Genomic DNA, 14,589 nt, shown 5'->3' with positions numbered 1-14,589 from the left:
TATTATGGTCTTGATTTTTTACAGAACTGTAATAAGATTAAAATGTGAGAATTGTACTTTATAGAGGAGTACTATATTACGCGATAAAATTAAAAACTATAAAACTTCAGATGCATAAAGTTCTATAAAAACGTTATCTTATATAATATATGCGATTGACAATACCCGCAGTATGTATCATTACACGTGAACATGAATACAAAAAGAATGCTTTTTAATGACAAAGAAAGATGAAATAATTTTTTTTTTTCTATTAATTTCGTCTGTTAAGTATTATTTAAATAACTAGCTCGAATTTAACGTATCTGCAGTGGTGTCTCGAAAATCTTCTATACTAATTATTTATGCGATATAATCGTCTAATGACAGGATTTTTACCCCAAATTGTTTTTTAACATTGTAAAATACTTGTAATGTTTGTATTTAATAATGTAGAAGATTATGTACAACATATTTTTACCGCATGGTATTTAATTGTAATTACGAAATACGTTATATTTTTTTAGTATTACAATGAATTCTGATATTGTACGCACACAATAAATAAATAAGTAAACATTTTTCGAGATTGTCTCTTTTGTTATTATTACTCAATAGATAAACTATATTGTCTAAATAGAAATATATCTGCAGAACATAATGCTAAATATTACTAAGCGCTTGCCGGTATGTATAAATAAAAATATAAAGATAATTTCAAGAAAATAACTAGTTTAAAAGAGTAATAATAAGCGATTTTAAAGACGTCCTCTTTATATTTTTAATACGTTATTTACAAAACTTAAAACAGCGCGTATAGAATTAGTTGTCTTTGATAAGCTATGCTATTAATAACTTTGATATCTACATTGATGAGGCTGATTAAAATGACATTGACATCTGGGCCTTACAGCGTCCAAGAATATCTACATTTTCATGAACTCAAGTCGCTCGAGTCTTTCCGCTTGCGGCCTATTCGACGCCGACACACAAAGATCGTTCGCTCGTGTATTTCCACGGCCAAAACTCGGCCGGCGCAGGCGCAGTACACGCATTTCAAAAAATGCCTCAACACCAACAGACGCACTCGTGTATCAACTATCACTACGCTGTATACGTCAGTCGCTCGCAGCTGTCGAAGCTGTGTAGTCTGTCGCGTGCTATAGGAATACGGTATTTCCCGCACTTATTGTATATACAGCCTCAGAACATGTCGCGGAGTAATTTTAATACCGGTCATCACCCTGACGACCCTCCGCCCAGTTACGAAGATATCGTTTGCTCATCGAATACGACTGAAGATGCGAGTAATTCGTTAGAAGAACTGGCAAAAGCGAGACACACGCGGTTTATAAATGGTGGTAGGGTACCTACCGATAAAACAACACAAGGCCTTACTCCGACGGCGCCACGATGCGAAGCTATAGGGGGTGGAGTATCCCAATACGTCAGAGCAGAAAATAGGAATTTTTTGGCTGGAACAATTCTCGAAGTTCCAATAAGCGATAGCGAATATGCCAGGGCGAGAGAGTACGGCAGAGTGCCATCGCCGTCGCCCAGTACTCATCGATCGCCTCGGATATCTCGAAAGCTTTCGAACTCTGAGTATCGCGCATTACTCGCCAGGAGACAAAGAGCTATAGAAGCTGAAGTAAGAAGACTGGACCAGGCAGAGCAAAACGCACATCCCGCACAGATACCAAATCAAACTAATGACTACAACCCTCCATACGTAAGTGTGTCGCATAGCTTTCCGAAATGTTTCGTTTATATTACTTTAATCTCTAATACTGCGAGAAAAAATTCAATTTTTATTACTATATTTCGTGCATGATTTTAAAAATATAATCGATTTTGATAAATTTTTAATTTTATTTTTCGCAATTATGAAAAACTAATGTGTGTATTGTTGTACAAAGAACTTATTTTAACGTTAATTTTATATTTTTTCTTTACAGCTAAAGCCACTGATTATAGTAGCTTTAATAATTTCTGGTATGATATGTATGGTATGTCTGTTAATCAGATTTGTTAAGTGAGAGAGTTAAATGACGAAAATGCAAAACTTCAAAGGTATGAAGTTTGAGAAAAACCTGAATATATACACAATGAAACAACAAGACTGCAGTATGGATCTATATGTTAGTTCATAAAAAGAAATACACGAAGAAAAACTTCCATAATATTAGAAAATGTAATATATAGAACACAAAAAAAAATTTAATTTAGAAATATGATAAAGCTACATTCTTGGAAATATTTGAAGAATAATAAATGACTTACTTCGACGGCCATACACACCTATATGTAAATAAATAAGTGAAGCCTTAAAATGTATCTACATTATGAGATATAACTGTCTATATACTGCCAGATTTTTATCCTGAATCTTTTTTCAAGACTGTAAAATATTTCTTGTCTCACAGCAAAAGATTATGCACAACGCATTTGTTCAACATTTATTATGCTGTAAAATAAGAGGAGAAAAATCTTATTTCATTGAAATGTGAAAGAGATGTTTATGTATACTATAACAATTTTTGAAGTACAATAAGCGAATAAACTAAATTTTTTTAAAGGTCTCTTCTTTAATTATTATTTTATAAATAAACTGCATTGTCTATCATACAAATTGAATCATGTGAATAAGCTTAAGACTACACTAAGTGCTTGTAAAAAGTATAGTCATCGGCTCAGACGGCGTGAAAGCTTACATCACATACAAAGAATTTTCTATGGCAATGGACTACGATGTAGTTATACTTTTAGCAACCAGACTGATTGGCGCGGCAGTTTAAAAATCAGAAAAGCCTGCGCTCTCTTTTTCAATAGAGAGCTTATAAAATTAATAGTGTAAACTAGTAAACGATTTGAAAGAGAATAATATATTTATAATTAAAAGAGTTCTAGAGCGTCGTTTATTTGTTAAAAACTAAATGCCATTATAACTTTGATATCTGCTTTGATTGTGCTGATAAAAATGATGTCACTATCGCCGGGGTTTTCCAGCATCCTCGAAAATCTAAGTTTCTACACACACGAAGTCGGGCAAACGTTTCGTTTTATCCGCCGCAGATATGCACAAAGATCAGTCGATAACGTATTCCACCGTCCAAAAGTCTCCGCCAGCGCAGGCGCAGTACACGCATTTAAAAAAGCCCGAACGCATTAGACGACCAGACGCACCCGCATCGCTGTTCGCTATACGCTTCAGTAGCTTCGCAGCCGTCGGTGCTGCGAGTTGCCACGTGCTATCGGGATTTTGTATTTAGAGTCTCAAATCATGTCACAGACAGATTTGACTACCGATAATTACTCTAGCGATCCTCCACCCAGTTACGATATTGTTCGTCGAATACGACTGAAGATCATTGCAGCACGACATATGGATTCAGTGCAGCTCCCGATAACAATTGGACGGAATCACACGAAATAACCACGCAAACATTTGGCGATAGAGGGGATTCGACAGACGGATACACGAACACAACACACACGCGCGAATTTTTAAATGGCAACGAAGTTACCGCCAACACAACGACACACGACCAAAGTCCGACAGCACCTCCATCCGAAGCTACAGGTGGTGGGATATCCGAATACGTTAGACCAGGGTATAGGGATGATGTGGTAATACCCATTTGTGGAACGACATTAAACAGTGGGATTCCCGACTATTCAAGGACGAGAGATTACAACAGAGTCATACCTCCTAGAATCGATCGGTATAGTCACATAACTCCCCGACAAAATGTCAAATTTGAAAGAGATTGTCACAATCTTAATCAAATAGACACTTCGAAACTTTCGAATGCTGAATTCCTTAGCTGGGTTGATAAATATGAGAGGCTCCTAAATACTGAAGAAAGAAGACAAGCAAACAAGAAACTCGTAAGTACTACATTTTTTGCCCCCTCCTAGAGGAAGCATTGTACTAGTAAAATTTTGAGTTTCGTCAAAACTTCTAGAAAATACTTTTTGGTGTGTTAGAAGTTCAAATCAAGTGTTTTTAGAAAATGTCCGTATGGATGTGTGTGTGTGTGTGGATGTGTGGATATGTGTGTGTGTGTACCGTAATATTTCTGGAACTACTCGGTCAATATCAATAAAATTTGACATGCATGTATATTTTTGGATTCTGAATTCGGGAAAAACATTTATTTTTTATTTTTCTAACTATTTTTTTTTATGACCAATTTTTGATTTTTGAAAAACACTGTTTTGCGTTTTTTTCAATCATCCCATCGTTACAAACAATTCAGCTAATATGCATTTGAAAGAGAATAAAATTACCTACTTTTCCCCATTTGGTCCTCGGGATCGACCGCTTTGTTCGGCAGATAAAATGAAAAAGGTGATTTTTTTTTAAAATTCATATCTCTGAAACATGTTGATGGGTCACGTGTCAAACTATATCCCATTAAAATTTCAAGTGATTTGACTACTTATTTTTTCAGTAAAAAATCGAAAACTGGAAAAAATAAGTTTTTTTGTGCCTCGATTACGGAAGTAAAAAGGCTTTATTGCACTTGAGATTTTGGGAAAATAGTACATTGTACAACAAGGGGCGAGAATGGGCTTTTCCAAGCGAGGATGATGTTTGAGCACGAGTGGTAGTCGAGGGCGCCGTAGGCGCCCGAGACCGACACGAGTGTTCAAACATCATCCGAATCTGGAAAAGCACATTCGCCCCTCGATGTTCACCGTGCTTTTTATAACAAGTGTATAAGGAAGACCATTTGGGTCGCCTATGAAGTGGATCGAGAATGGAGTTTTTCGAGTCGTCCACTACGGTGGGCGTGTATAGATTAATATATATGTGTGTATATATATATTTTTTTATTTAATTATTTTATTTATTTAAATATATTTTTAGTAAAGCTTTTAAAATTTAGTAAATCAAAATTTTAATAAAAAAGAGAATTTTGAAAATTTGAAAATTTGAAAATTTTGGCAAATTTGAACATTTTGAGCAATTTTGAAAATTTTGATATTTTGGAAATTGTTTCAACAGTTTTTAACGATTTAAAGCTTTAGTAAGGAGATGAACAAAAAAAAATGAATCGAGCGAATTCGCCTCTAGAGGCGAAAACGACCATTTTCGGTCCGATCGATTTCCGATTCTCCGATTATTGTAGGCTCGTTCTACCTATATAGGGGGCGAAAATGGATTAATTGATACATGTATTGTGATCAGGGACTCTCGCTCTACTTTTTGTGTGACGCTCGGAAAACCCCATTTTCGGCCCAGTTTATAGGCGCCGAAAATGGTCTTTTTTATGCACGTGTTATAAAAAGTAGATTTTATGTGTCTTGGCTAAGTTCATTGCGCAGCTTTCAAACCCCTATGGTTCTTAAGATATCAAGGTTTCAATTTTTTTTTGAAAATTTTTTGACTCCTCATATCTCTAAAACAACGCAGTCAAATGCTTCAAAATTTTATTTGGTGATTAACCATAAAAAAAGCTATTTGCTGTTAAAATTCCTGCGAACAGGAAATACTGTTTTCCTCTGCAGGATTTGCAGCGTTATAGTGTGTTATTGTGTGAATAATATCAACTCTGTATCGGATGCAAATGTTTGTAACTCTGGAATTAAATAATAAATAAATTTTAAACGATTTCGTCGAGCGGTTCTCAAGTAAAGAGCTAAAATGTATAAACTGATTTTTCTTAAAACTTTTTCTTCTTCTTATAGGGGTGTCGTTGCACGTCGTTAAAGTCCCTCTCTATTAATTTATGTCAAAATTATATATATATATATATATATATATATATATACACACACATCAGTATGACGTATAGTACATGAGTACTGCCAATCTTTGCGCAGATGGCTTGCTTAAACGCAGTAAAAATACTTTTTGGAAATATATTGAATTCAAATTATATTTCATTTACATATATTGTATATTTATTAAAACGATACATTTACAATTTTTGAATTATAATTTTAAACTTTTTCGACGATTTCACCCGTTTCAGATCCACAAGATTTGGAACCTGATAATTTGATTGATTTGGTATTCGGAGTTCTGATATACGACACTGTGTATGAATAATGCAAATGGTGAATCAACTTTCTTAAAGAAGTGGTGTAGAGTAAAAAAATAAAGTCTCAAGACATTCACTTGCTTTTTTTTTATTAGAAAAATAATAAAATATACATTTCTCTTTTGTTTATAATCTTTGTTGTACATAATACACTAGTTTTATTATTGAAAGTTTATCAATGATTATGTATAATTAAAGAGGAATGGGAATGAGTCGTTGGGTTTTTGAAATAAGAAACACATCAATTTCGCGGAAAATTGATCGGAAAAAAAGCAATTTGAGTCATCACATAAAGTTTCATGACAATGAGAAACAAACACGCAGAACATGTGGTAAACAAGTGCGTAATCTATATAAACATGAGCAAGATGTGCACTATTCTAAAAGGATGAGGTGCGAAAAGTGTAAAAAATATATAAGGAGTGGATCAATGAAACGGCACGTTGCTACTTGTGGTTCAGTGTGTACCATTTGTGATCGAAAATTTACGTCTAAGAGATATTTAACGCAACATATTAATCACAAACATTGACATATTGTAAAATATTAATAATACAATTCAAATATAAATAAAACTTTAAAATAAAACTTTTCTTTTGTAGTTGCCATGTACTCAATTCCAACTTATTCTGATCCACAATATTTTGTATTATTTTTTAATTGCTCCTTCAGCAAAATAATCGAGATTGAAAATATTTAATAAAGCATTAACATTGTATATTTAAATAATATTTTATCTATTGGAACTATAAATTTAGTTGGAGGAAGCTACGTGCCAATAAATTGGCAGCGGTTTTTTAAACGTTATCCGCTCCCTACGAAGAGAAGCACTGTTCAAATTTCCCGTCATAATAGTAGCACAATTCATTTGACGCACGCTAGACTATGACAATTCAAAATTTCCCGCGAAGACTAGCACAACTCGCGCATTTGCCGCAAAAACTAGCACAACTCAAACTTTAAACAACGAATTTCTATAAAAATTTTCCGATTTTTGCGAAAATGTCCCTAATGAACATTTTTAAAATGTTCACAATTTACAACTTTTTACCAAATTTAAAATTGTTTTAACAAATACAATAATTTTTTACAAGCATTTTTTTAAATTGTTTACTTTTTTTAGAAATATTCGAAACCTTTTAAAACTTTGAGGTTTGTCTGTCTTTGTCCAAGGTTTTCTTGAACTTAAATAACCCAATAATCCATCAATAAAAAAGTAAAATATTCACATTTCAAGTAATATAAGTCGCGAGTTGTGCTACTCTTCGCGGGAAATACGTGAGTTGTGCTACTCTTGGCGGCATTTCTGAACTGTGCTACTCTTCGCGGGAAATACGTGAGTATTGCTAGTTTTTGTTTGAAAATTTAAACTGTGCTAGTCTTCGTACGAAGCAACGATATATTGTTGGGAAGGATTCAAATCTTGGAGATGCAAAGAAAAAATGCGCAAACATCAAATTTTCACAAGTTATATTTTTGAATACACTTGATATTTTTTTATACTAAAAGCCTTCAGACGCTTTGCGCGACTTTCGTGTTTTCTCAAGTTCTACATTTTGAGGGTGATCTGGAACTATTATAAATAAATCAGAATACAATAAAAATAAAAAAAAGTTATGAAAACCCAATGCAATAAAAATTTTACAATATGGCACCATCCATTTTTTTAATGAAAATCTGCTTATATTTTGTTTGCATATTTTGGATTAATCTACACAGAAGATTTTATTAAGTTTTTAGTTATTTTAGTTAGTTCAAAATATTAATACAGTTCTCTTTTATTTAGAAACACCAGCTCCTCAAAGGAATACTTATACTTTGCTTGGCCTTGATCATTATTGGTGCATTTATAGGAATGATGCGCACTGGTACCCGTAAAAGTGGTAAGAATTTTGAAATATAAAATTTAATAATTACTATATAAGGCTTGAATATTAGTTACAAATGTAATCACAACTATTCATGCAAAAACAAGTATCTTTCTTATGTGTATTAAGTCAATAAGTCGAACCCTAAATAATATAAATGTTACCAAATTATTATGTATATTTTTTTATAATTTGTATAAGGTACTCCTTTGTTATAAGACACATTCATAATTGATCAAGCACGCTGAAAAGATATTGATTTTGATTTAAGAAAGCAAAATATTTGTAATATATTGACATCTAAGCAAAAAAAAATAGATTACGAACCGTCTTGACGAACTTGCTCTACTCATTTGCTTTGCTCAACTCGGAAATCACTGAAGATAATTGTTATGTCCTAAGCTATTGAAAGCTGTCACCGGACAGTAACTCTATGGGTTATTTTGCTTTCATAAGCACGGACGAGGACAAAGCTTCAGAGCGCGAAGCTGAGCGCCGTCGGTGCTTGACTACCTTCGCGATCTGTTTAATAGGACGGCCTCCAGTAGTCGCCGGAAAATCTTTCGAAATTGCACTGTTTTCGTTATACGTACTGATTTTAGTTAAACTCTTTAACGTTGATTCCGTAAACTTCCGATAAATTTGTGGTAAGGACGTTACTCTAATTGTAATGTCGTTATCGCGAATATGGTGGGCTAATTGAGTTTCTAATTATGAGAGAGAAAGAGAGAAGTGCGCGATAGAGGCATGCAGCCTATTTAATTAAAATCACTTACCTTCTCCTTTATCTTTGCGATGGGCCTGCTCTGCTTCCAGCATGTCCTCAGTGGCTTTGGCTTAGCTTCCGAAACGGATGGTTTCGATTTGAACGGGGGCGACTGGGATCAGGAGATTTCGGATTAATTATTCACTCGCGATTTAAATTTTAATGCAGTTTATTCAATTTGCCACAGAATTTAGATAACACTCGCTCGCAACTATCAAAAACTTTTGAATTATTTATCAAAAACAAGGAACCACAATGTAAACGTTCTACGACTGCAAATTATTCAAATTTAAATGATAGAAGTTTTCGAAGTCTTTTTGCTAGTTGAAATATTATAAGTCCCGGATCTGAATTTTCCTAAGTCCCGTGTTGTAAAATTGCCGAAATAATTGTAAGTCCTGGCGCGATCAAAAATATTCAAGTTTAAGTTTTTGCACTGCCCGAATTATTCTCATAAGTCCCGAACGGTCGAAAATATTCTAAGTTCCAAGATGTTATACCGGACCGAACTCGGGCAGAGCTTTCGCGTGGCAACGATTTTTGAAGCAGACTGACGACGATGTGAGGACCTGTTGCTGGTCTCTTTTATGCTCTCGTAGGAGAGGCGATCTCCGATTTTCGTCTCCTCGGCGGGGTGGGTGTTTGGCCAATTAGGATGCCTTATGCATATGACGTTGCAGAGAGCGCCAATCAGAAAACCAGAGTAAAAATCCTCTCCTCTAGTACATCGAGTCCCCTCGTGCTCTTCTCCTGACAAACTCGCCTCTGATTTACCTTCCTTATCGGCAGGCTCATAGAAGCTTCCTCTGTGCATTTTGAGCCGACTTGCGCGGTGTCCTCTTTGGCGGCTCCTCGAGCTTCCAGCGGGCGTGACTTATGTGTCACTTGCCGATAGCATTGCGCGTTCCGCGGCCTCTCTTCATTGCACGTGCATCTCTTTCGGGTATGCGCGGTCCATGATGTACAGTAGGCCTCTTATTTTTTTCTCTCTACTTGCGTCTGCTGTGTTCCCGCCGTGGAGCCGAGATGTGTGCGTGCATATCGGTGTGCTTCGCTTGATCTCTCGCCGTGGAGTCGTAAGGTGTGCGTGCATATTGGTGTGCCTCGCTTAGCTTTGAGCTTCCGCTGTAGAACTGCAATGTATGTGTGCGTATCGGTGTGTCTCGCTTGGCTTCTTGCCGTAGTGTCGTACTGTGTGTGTACATATCGGTGTTCTATTTTATCCTTATTGTTTTACGCGAATCTACTATTACTATTACTTTACTTTGAGTTTAACTATTTTTTCGTGTTTACTTCGCCTTACGTTGTCGTTCCTTATTCTTATTAATTCAATTAATTATTGAATTTGTTGAATTTGCTATAACTTATTATATACTACATTCTAGTAGGAAGGGTATCGATGGATTTACTTTATAATAACTAATCTTATTAGTTTTTAGTATTTTAAGAATGCGAAATAAAGTGAGCATTTCACATAATGATTTTTAAATTAATTTTTAATGTATTAATTGTTGTCTTTAAAAAATCACGTATCCAACAAAATAAAAATCATGTATGTACAAAAGAACCATAATTGATTTTTTTCCAAATTTTTAATAAATGAATGAAAAAATTCGTTTCTGTTTTTGGTTGATTTTATTAATTTTCATTTTAGCAATAACTTTTAAAACAAAAATTAGATCTGCGTATGATAAATAATTTTTTTATTTATTATTTATATTCAATTACAGCGAATAGATATCTTCATGGACAAGGATATATTGGAAATCGAGAAGAGTAAGTCAAACAAATTACTCAATTAATGCACTTTTCAGATATTGAAATAAATATACCAATCATGCCCAGATTGAAAATCATGCATATTCTGATTACTACTTAGCTAACACTTTCTTTATGAAAAACAGAAGTATATATAAATAATTTACAAGCTTATTGTGATTCGTATGATTTCAAAAACATCCTATACAAAAAAAAATATACAAAAAGATGCAATAATGTGAATAAAATATTTGAGGTGTATTAATATATATTTTACTGTTTGCAGGAGTGATGTAGACAGAGTCTTTAGAGTGAATCCATACTTAAACGGTGAAAAAAGTTTCGAAGACCTAGATGAAATGAGAAAAAGGATAGATAAGCAAATCGCTGATCTACAAAGAATCCTAGATAATCATTAGGTTAATCCTTCGTTTCTCATCGTAGCCCTACATAATCTTAGAGTGAGATAAAAACAACGCTAAAATTACGGAAAAACCAGAATAAGTCTAGGCTTTTCACTACAGTTTTGATGTTGAATTATATAAAGACGATTTAAAAAATGTGTACATAATTTACTGCCTTAGTTTATTTATGGCATTAAAAGAATTTATTATTTTTTAACAAATTATTTTCATAGTCAAACGTACTATTACAATAAGTATTTAAAATTGTATTTACAACACTGTCTGCCTGAAATCCGCTAAGACACGCGTACCCGTGCCAGAAAATGCCACTTACGCCACTTGTATCGTAATGTACTATTTACGTCTCACTGAAACAATAAATTATATGAACACTTGAACTCTCGGTAACATTTTCAAATAGCCCGCGTCTGTGTTTACACTATAGGTTGTGTCGAAGATAGCACACTATAGCAAGTTCTGTTTATACCACATGATAGCAGGTTTACCATCGCAGACACAGTTGAAATGTCGGAAATTCCGAGTAAAATAGCCATATAGTTATAGCCACCGCGTCGGTTTAGTTCCAAGTGGTTCAGTAGCTTTGCAGCTGTCGTAGAGTCGTGAGCCAGTGCGCGTTGCAGTATTTTAAGGCCTATATCTCACGACATGTCGCATACCGATTTAACGACCAAAAATTCAAATAATGATTCGTACGATCCTTCATCGACCTCCGTGGCCGTTTCTTCAAAAGTTTACTCCTGCAATCCATCTGAAGATCCGCCTCCATCATATTTCGAAGTTGTTTGTTCAAAAAACTCTTCTCACAACCCTCTATCCAACCACACACATAATCGCTCAAATAATTACACTAGCGAACCCGTATCAAACTATGGGACTTGTAGTTTAAATACGCGAGAAGGAGAAAATGTGCCGGCGATCACATTTGAAACTATAGAAAATATAAAAATTCCCACAGATGGGTCAATAAGAGAACAGCACAGATCTACATGCACATTGGATACTACAGAGGACGTAATAGCAATAACTGAACATAGAAGGGGTTTAGCATGGAGGTTTCCATTAGTTTTCAAAAGAAGGAAACCTCCTTGTACAGGTCCTTTTGATAGGTACTGGCGATACGAGAGAAAAAAGATCAAAGTAAGTTAAAACGTAGATTACTTGAAACATTTTTCATGGCTACCATCAACTGACTATAATAACTATCTCAAAAACACAGACAATTCCCACAGATGGAGCAATAAGAGAACAGCACAGATCTACCATCACATTTAATACCTCAGAGAAAATAATAGGCATAACTGAAGATAAAAGGGCATGGAGATTTACCCATTAGATTTATTCCAAAAAAGAAAACATCATTGTTCAGATCCTCTCTATGATCTCGAGGAATGGGAAAGAAGAAGGACCAAAGTTAAAACGAAGATATCTTGAATAATTTTTCGCAGCTACAATCAACTGACTATAATAATTATTTGAAAAACACAGAACAAGAAACACATCAGATTACTTTCTTCTCTCCGAATTAGAAAACTTGCATAAAAAATCCATTAGGTCCGTCATGTGCAAGATCAAAAAATTATATTTTTATTTTTTTGCTTACTCCTACCGGGAGCTTTATAATAGTAAAATTTTCAGTTTCACTAAAACTTTATAGAAACGTATTCAGAGGTGTTTGAAGTTCGAATCATGCGTTTTTAGAAAATGTCCGTACGGATGGCTATAAGTGTGTGTGTGTGTCCGTCTATGTATACCGTCATGATTCTGGAACTACACGACCGATCGTATTAAAATTGGACATGCGCATGTATGTTTTCTGATTCTTAATTTGGGAAATTTTTTTCATTTCATGGCCATGTGTGTGTGTGTATATATATTTTATAAAATAATATATAATTTTTTATATCAGTTAGAAAGCACTTACACATTACTTTATAGGCATGCAAAGCACCTTTACTTTATAATCACATCAATATATTTTTTTCTATTTAGAGAGCATATATTGGAATCGCAATTTATTTGACTGTAATGATCATTGGTATTTCGATTGTATTAATTCTCATGTCTACAAAAGGCACAGCACGTAAGAATTCTATGAATAAAGATTTAATATCAACTGTTGAGTGTAAGTTAAGCATCATAGCATAAACGAATTTTTCACTAATAAATGAAGTTTTAATTAATTTTAAATTAAAATTGATTTGAAGTATAAAAGAATTAATAATCGTTCATATGTACAAGTAAATTCTAATGCATATGCTTGTATGCTCATCAGTAATCTTTGATGTGGAATAATTACAAGCATGATTATTCAAATTAATTTTAATCAATTTACATTTTTTGCAGTGTACAATTTTATTAACTGGAAAGATAAAGGTAATGAAGAAACGCAGGTTAAAAAGTAATTAGAAAAATTTATCAAATCATAGCAGACAAATTGAAGCTTAATACACACAACGACCTATGAAGATTTTTAAGCGAGTATGAGTGAAGAGCATTACTGTGAATTGTATTATAGATTTTAGCTATGTCAAAAATCAAAGCCTACTAGTGATTTTATTGTTTAAAATTAATATTTTTTTTTTTGTAATTTTTTATTGTAAACATCATAGACACATATTAGACTTACTTGTTTATATTCAAAATTAGTAAAAATTTGGGCCTGGCATTCGAATAAGACTCTTTTGGCACAATCGAAAAAGAAGAACAAAAAAAAAAGAGACAGCATTTTTAGAAATTCAGTAAGGAATTCTTTTTTATTGAAACGCAACTTAAACTAGAAATTCCTGCACCAAGCAAGATAAGCCAATATACAATATAATGTTGCTTATTTTTATATGTGTGTGTGTGTGTGTGTGTGTGTGTGTGTAGTAAATATAAGCGTAAAACTTATATTACGGACTGCTTATAATAAAATATGTAATATTGACTTTACATTCTGAGTAAGATTATTCTTAGTGAGATGCTAATAATATAAAAGCCGTACTATAAAGGACTGTTTATGCCACTTGTATCGTATATTCTACTATTTTTTTAGATCTAAGATGTATTTTCTATAACTAAAATATTTATACTTTTATATTAAATTATAAACCTATGCAGTTTACATTGTTTACTTATATTATTCTTTTACCAAATTCTAATTTACCCTATTTCTGGACAGAATTTCTAGTAAACTCAAATTATATAATGACATTCACTTAGAAATTCTAATAGAAATACTATGAAAGTAATTTCAGATAATACCTTATTTTAAGAATTTCGACCGAAATTCCTGCTCAGAAATATGGTTAATTATTCTCCAGGGAATTTATATTCATATATGGTGAATACGAATTCATGCAATTTTCGCATTCGCCTTCACTAGATTAGAAATAGCTTATTTTCTCCTATTTTGTATTATGTGTTATGTTTACCCGCTGTTTCATGATGATTGATGTTGATTTATTACTAACATTTCCTAACTCCAAGCGTAGTCTTTTCAATTTGTCGTTATCGTCCAGACTACTTTTATGCAATTAAAGGTACCTTTATATCCTTTTACCTAATGTCATGCTCTCAACACTAGCCAAAGACATCCTTTAACTTTATCGCAGATCCAGAAAATCATAGTTGACCGTTTTATCTTTGACTTTGCATTCCAATGCATCTTTGAATTCTTATAAATCCCGCTTCAAATAAACAGGTGCTCCAAAAGACATCGTGTTTGCGCAGTATCGCGTAAGAGTATGGATTTACCGACA

General features: G+C 33.7%; 2 protein-coding genes across 2 annotated transcripts; both read left to right on the top strand.

The window, feature by feature from the left end:
- The first annotated feature begins 959 nt into the window (after positions 1-959).
- On the top strand, positions 960-2,561 carry LOC100116751. The gene is made up of 2 exons (XM_001601119.5): positions 960-1,711; positions 1,938-2,561. Exons 1-2 carry the CDS (start codon positions 1,043-1,045, stop codon positions 2,016-2,018), a joined length of 750 nt encoding a protein of 249 aa, XP_001601169.2. The 5' UTR covers positions 960-1,042; the 3' UTR covers positions 2,019-2,561.
- LOC100678992 lies at positions 2,037-13,952 on the top strand. Its single transcript, XM_032602019.1, has 7 exons — positions 2,037-2,120; positions 3,301-3,870; positions 7,819-7,915; positions 10,397-10,442; positions 10,711-11,986; positions 12,066-12,929; positions 13,193-13,952. The coding sequence occupies exons 1-5, from the start codon at positions 2,037-2,039 to the stop codon at positions 10,841-10,843; spliced, it is 930 nt and encodes a 309-aa protein (XP_032457910.1). The 3' UTR covers positions 10,844-11,986; positions 12,066-12,929; positions 13,193-13,952.
- The last annotated feature ends 637 nt before the right edge of the window (positions 13,953-14,589 follow it).

The sequence above is a fragment of the Nasonia vitripennis genome, chromosome 1 (assembly GCF_009193385.2).
Source record: "Nasonia vitripennis strain AsymCx chromosome 1, Nvit_psr_1.1, whole genome shotgun sequence".
Classification (NCBI taxonomy): domain Eukaryota; kingdom Metazoa; phylum Arthropoda; class Insecta; order Hymenoptera; family Pteromalidae; genus Nasonia; species Nasonia vitripennis.
The sequence above is the reverse complement of the archived record's forward strand: the minus strand, read 5'-3'. Positions and strand labels throughout refer to the sequence as shown.

Excerpts from the sequence above, each read along its gene's own strand:
- LOC100116751 (XM_001601119.5), top strand. The coding sequence starts at position 1,043 with ATGCCTCAACACCAACAGACGCACTCGTGTATCAACTATCACTACGCT. Across the intron at positions 1,712-1,937 it reads ATGACTACAACCCTCCATAC|CTAAAGCCACTGATTATAGT; the intron begins GTAAGTGTGTCG and ends TTTTCTTTACAG.
- LOC100678992 (XM_032602019.1), top strand. The coding sequence starts at position 2,037 with ATGCAAAACTTCAAAGGTATGAAGTTTGAGAAAAACCTGAATATATAC. Across the intron at positions 2,121-3,300 it reads ACTGCAGTATGGATCTATAT|CGATCCTCCACCCAGTTACG; the intron begins GTTAGTTCATAA and ends TAATTACTCTAG. Across the intron at positions 7,916-10,396 it reads CACTGGTACCCGTAAAAGTG|CGAATAGATATCTTCATGGA; the intron begins GTAAGAATTTTG and ends ATTCAATTACAG.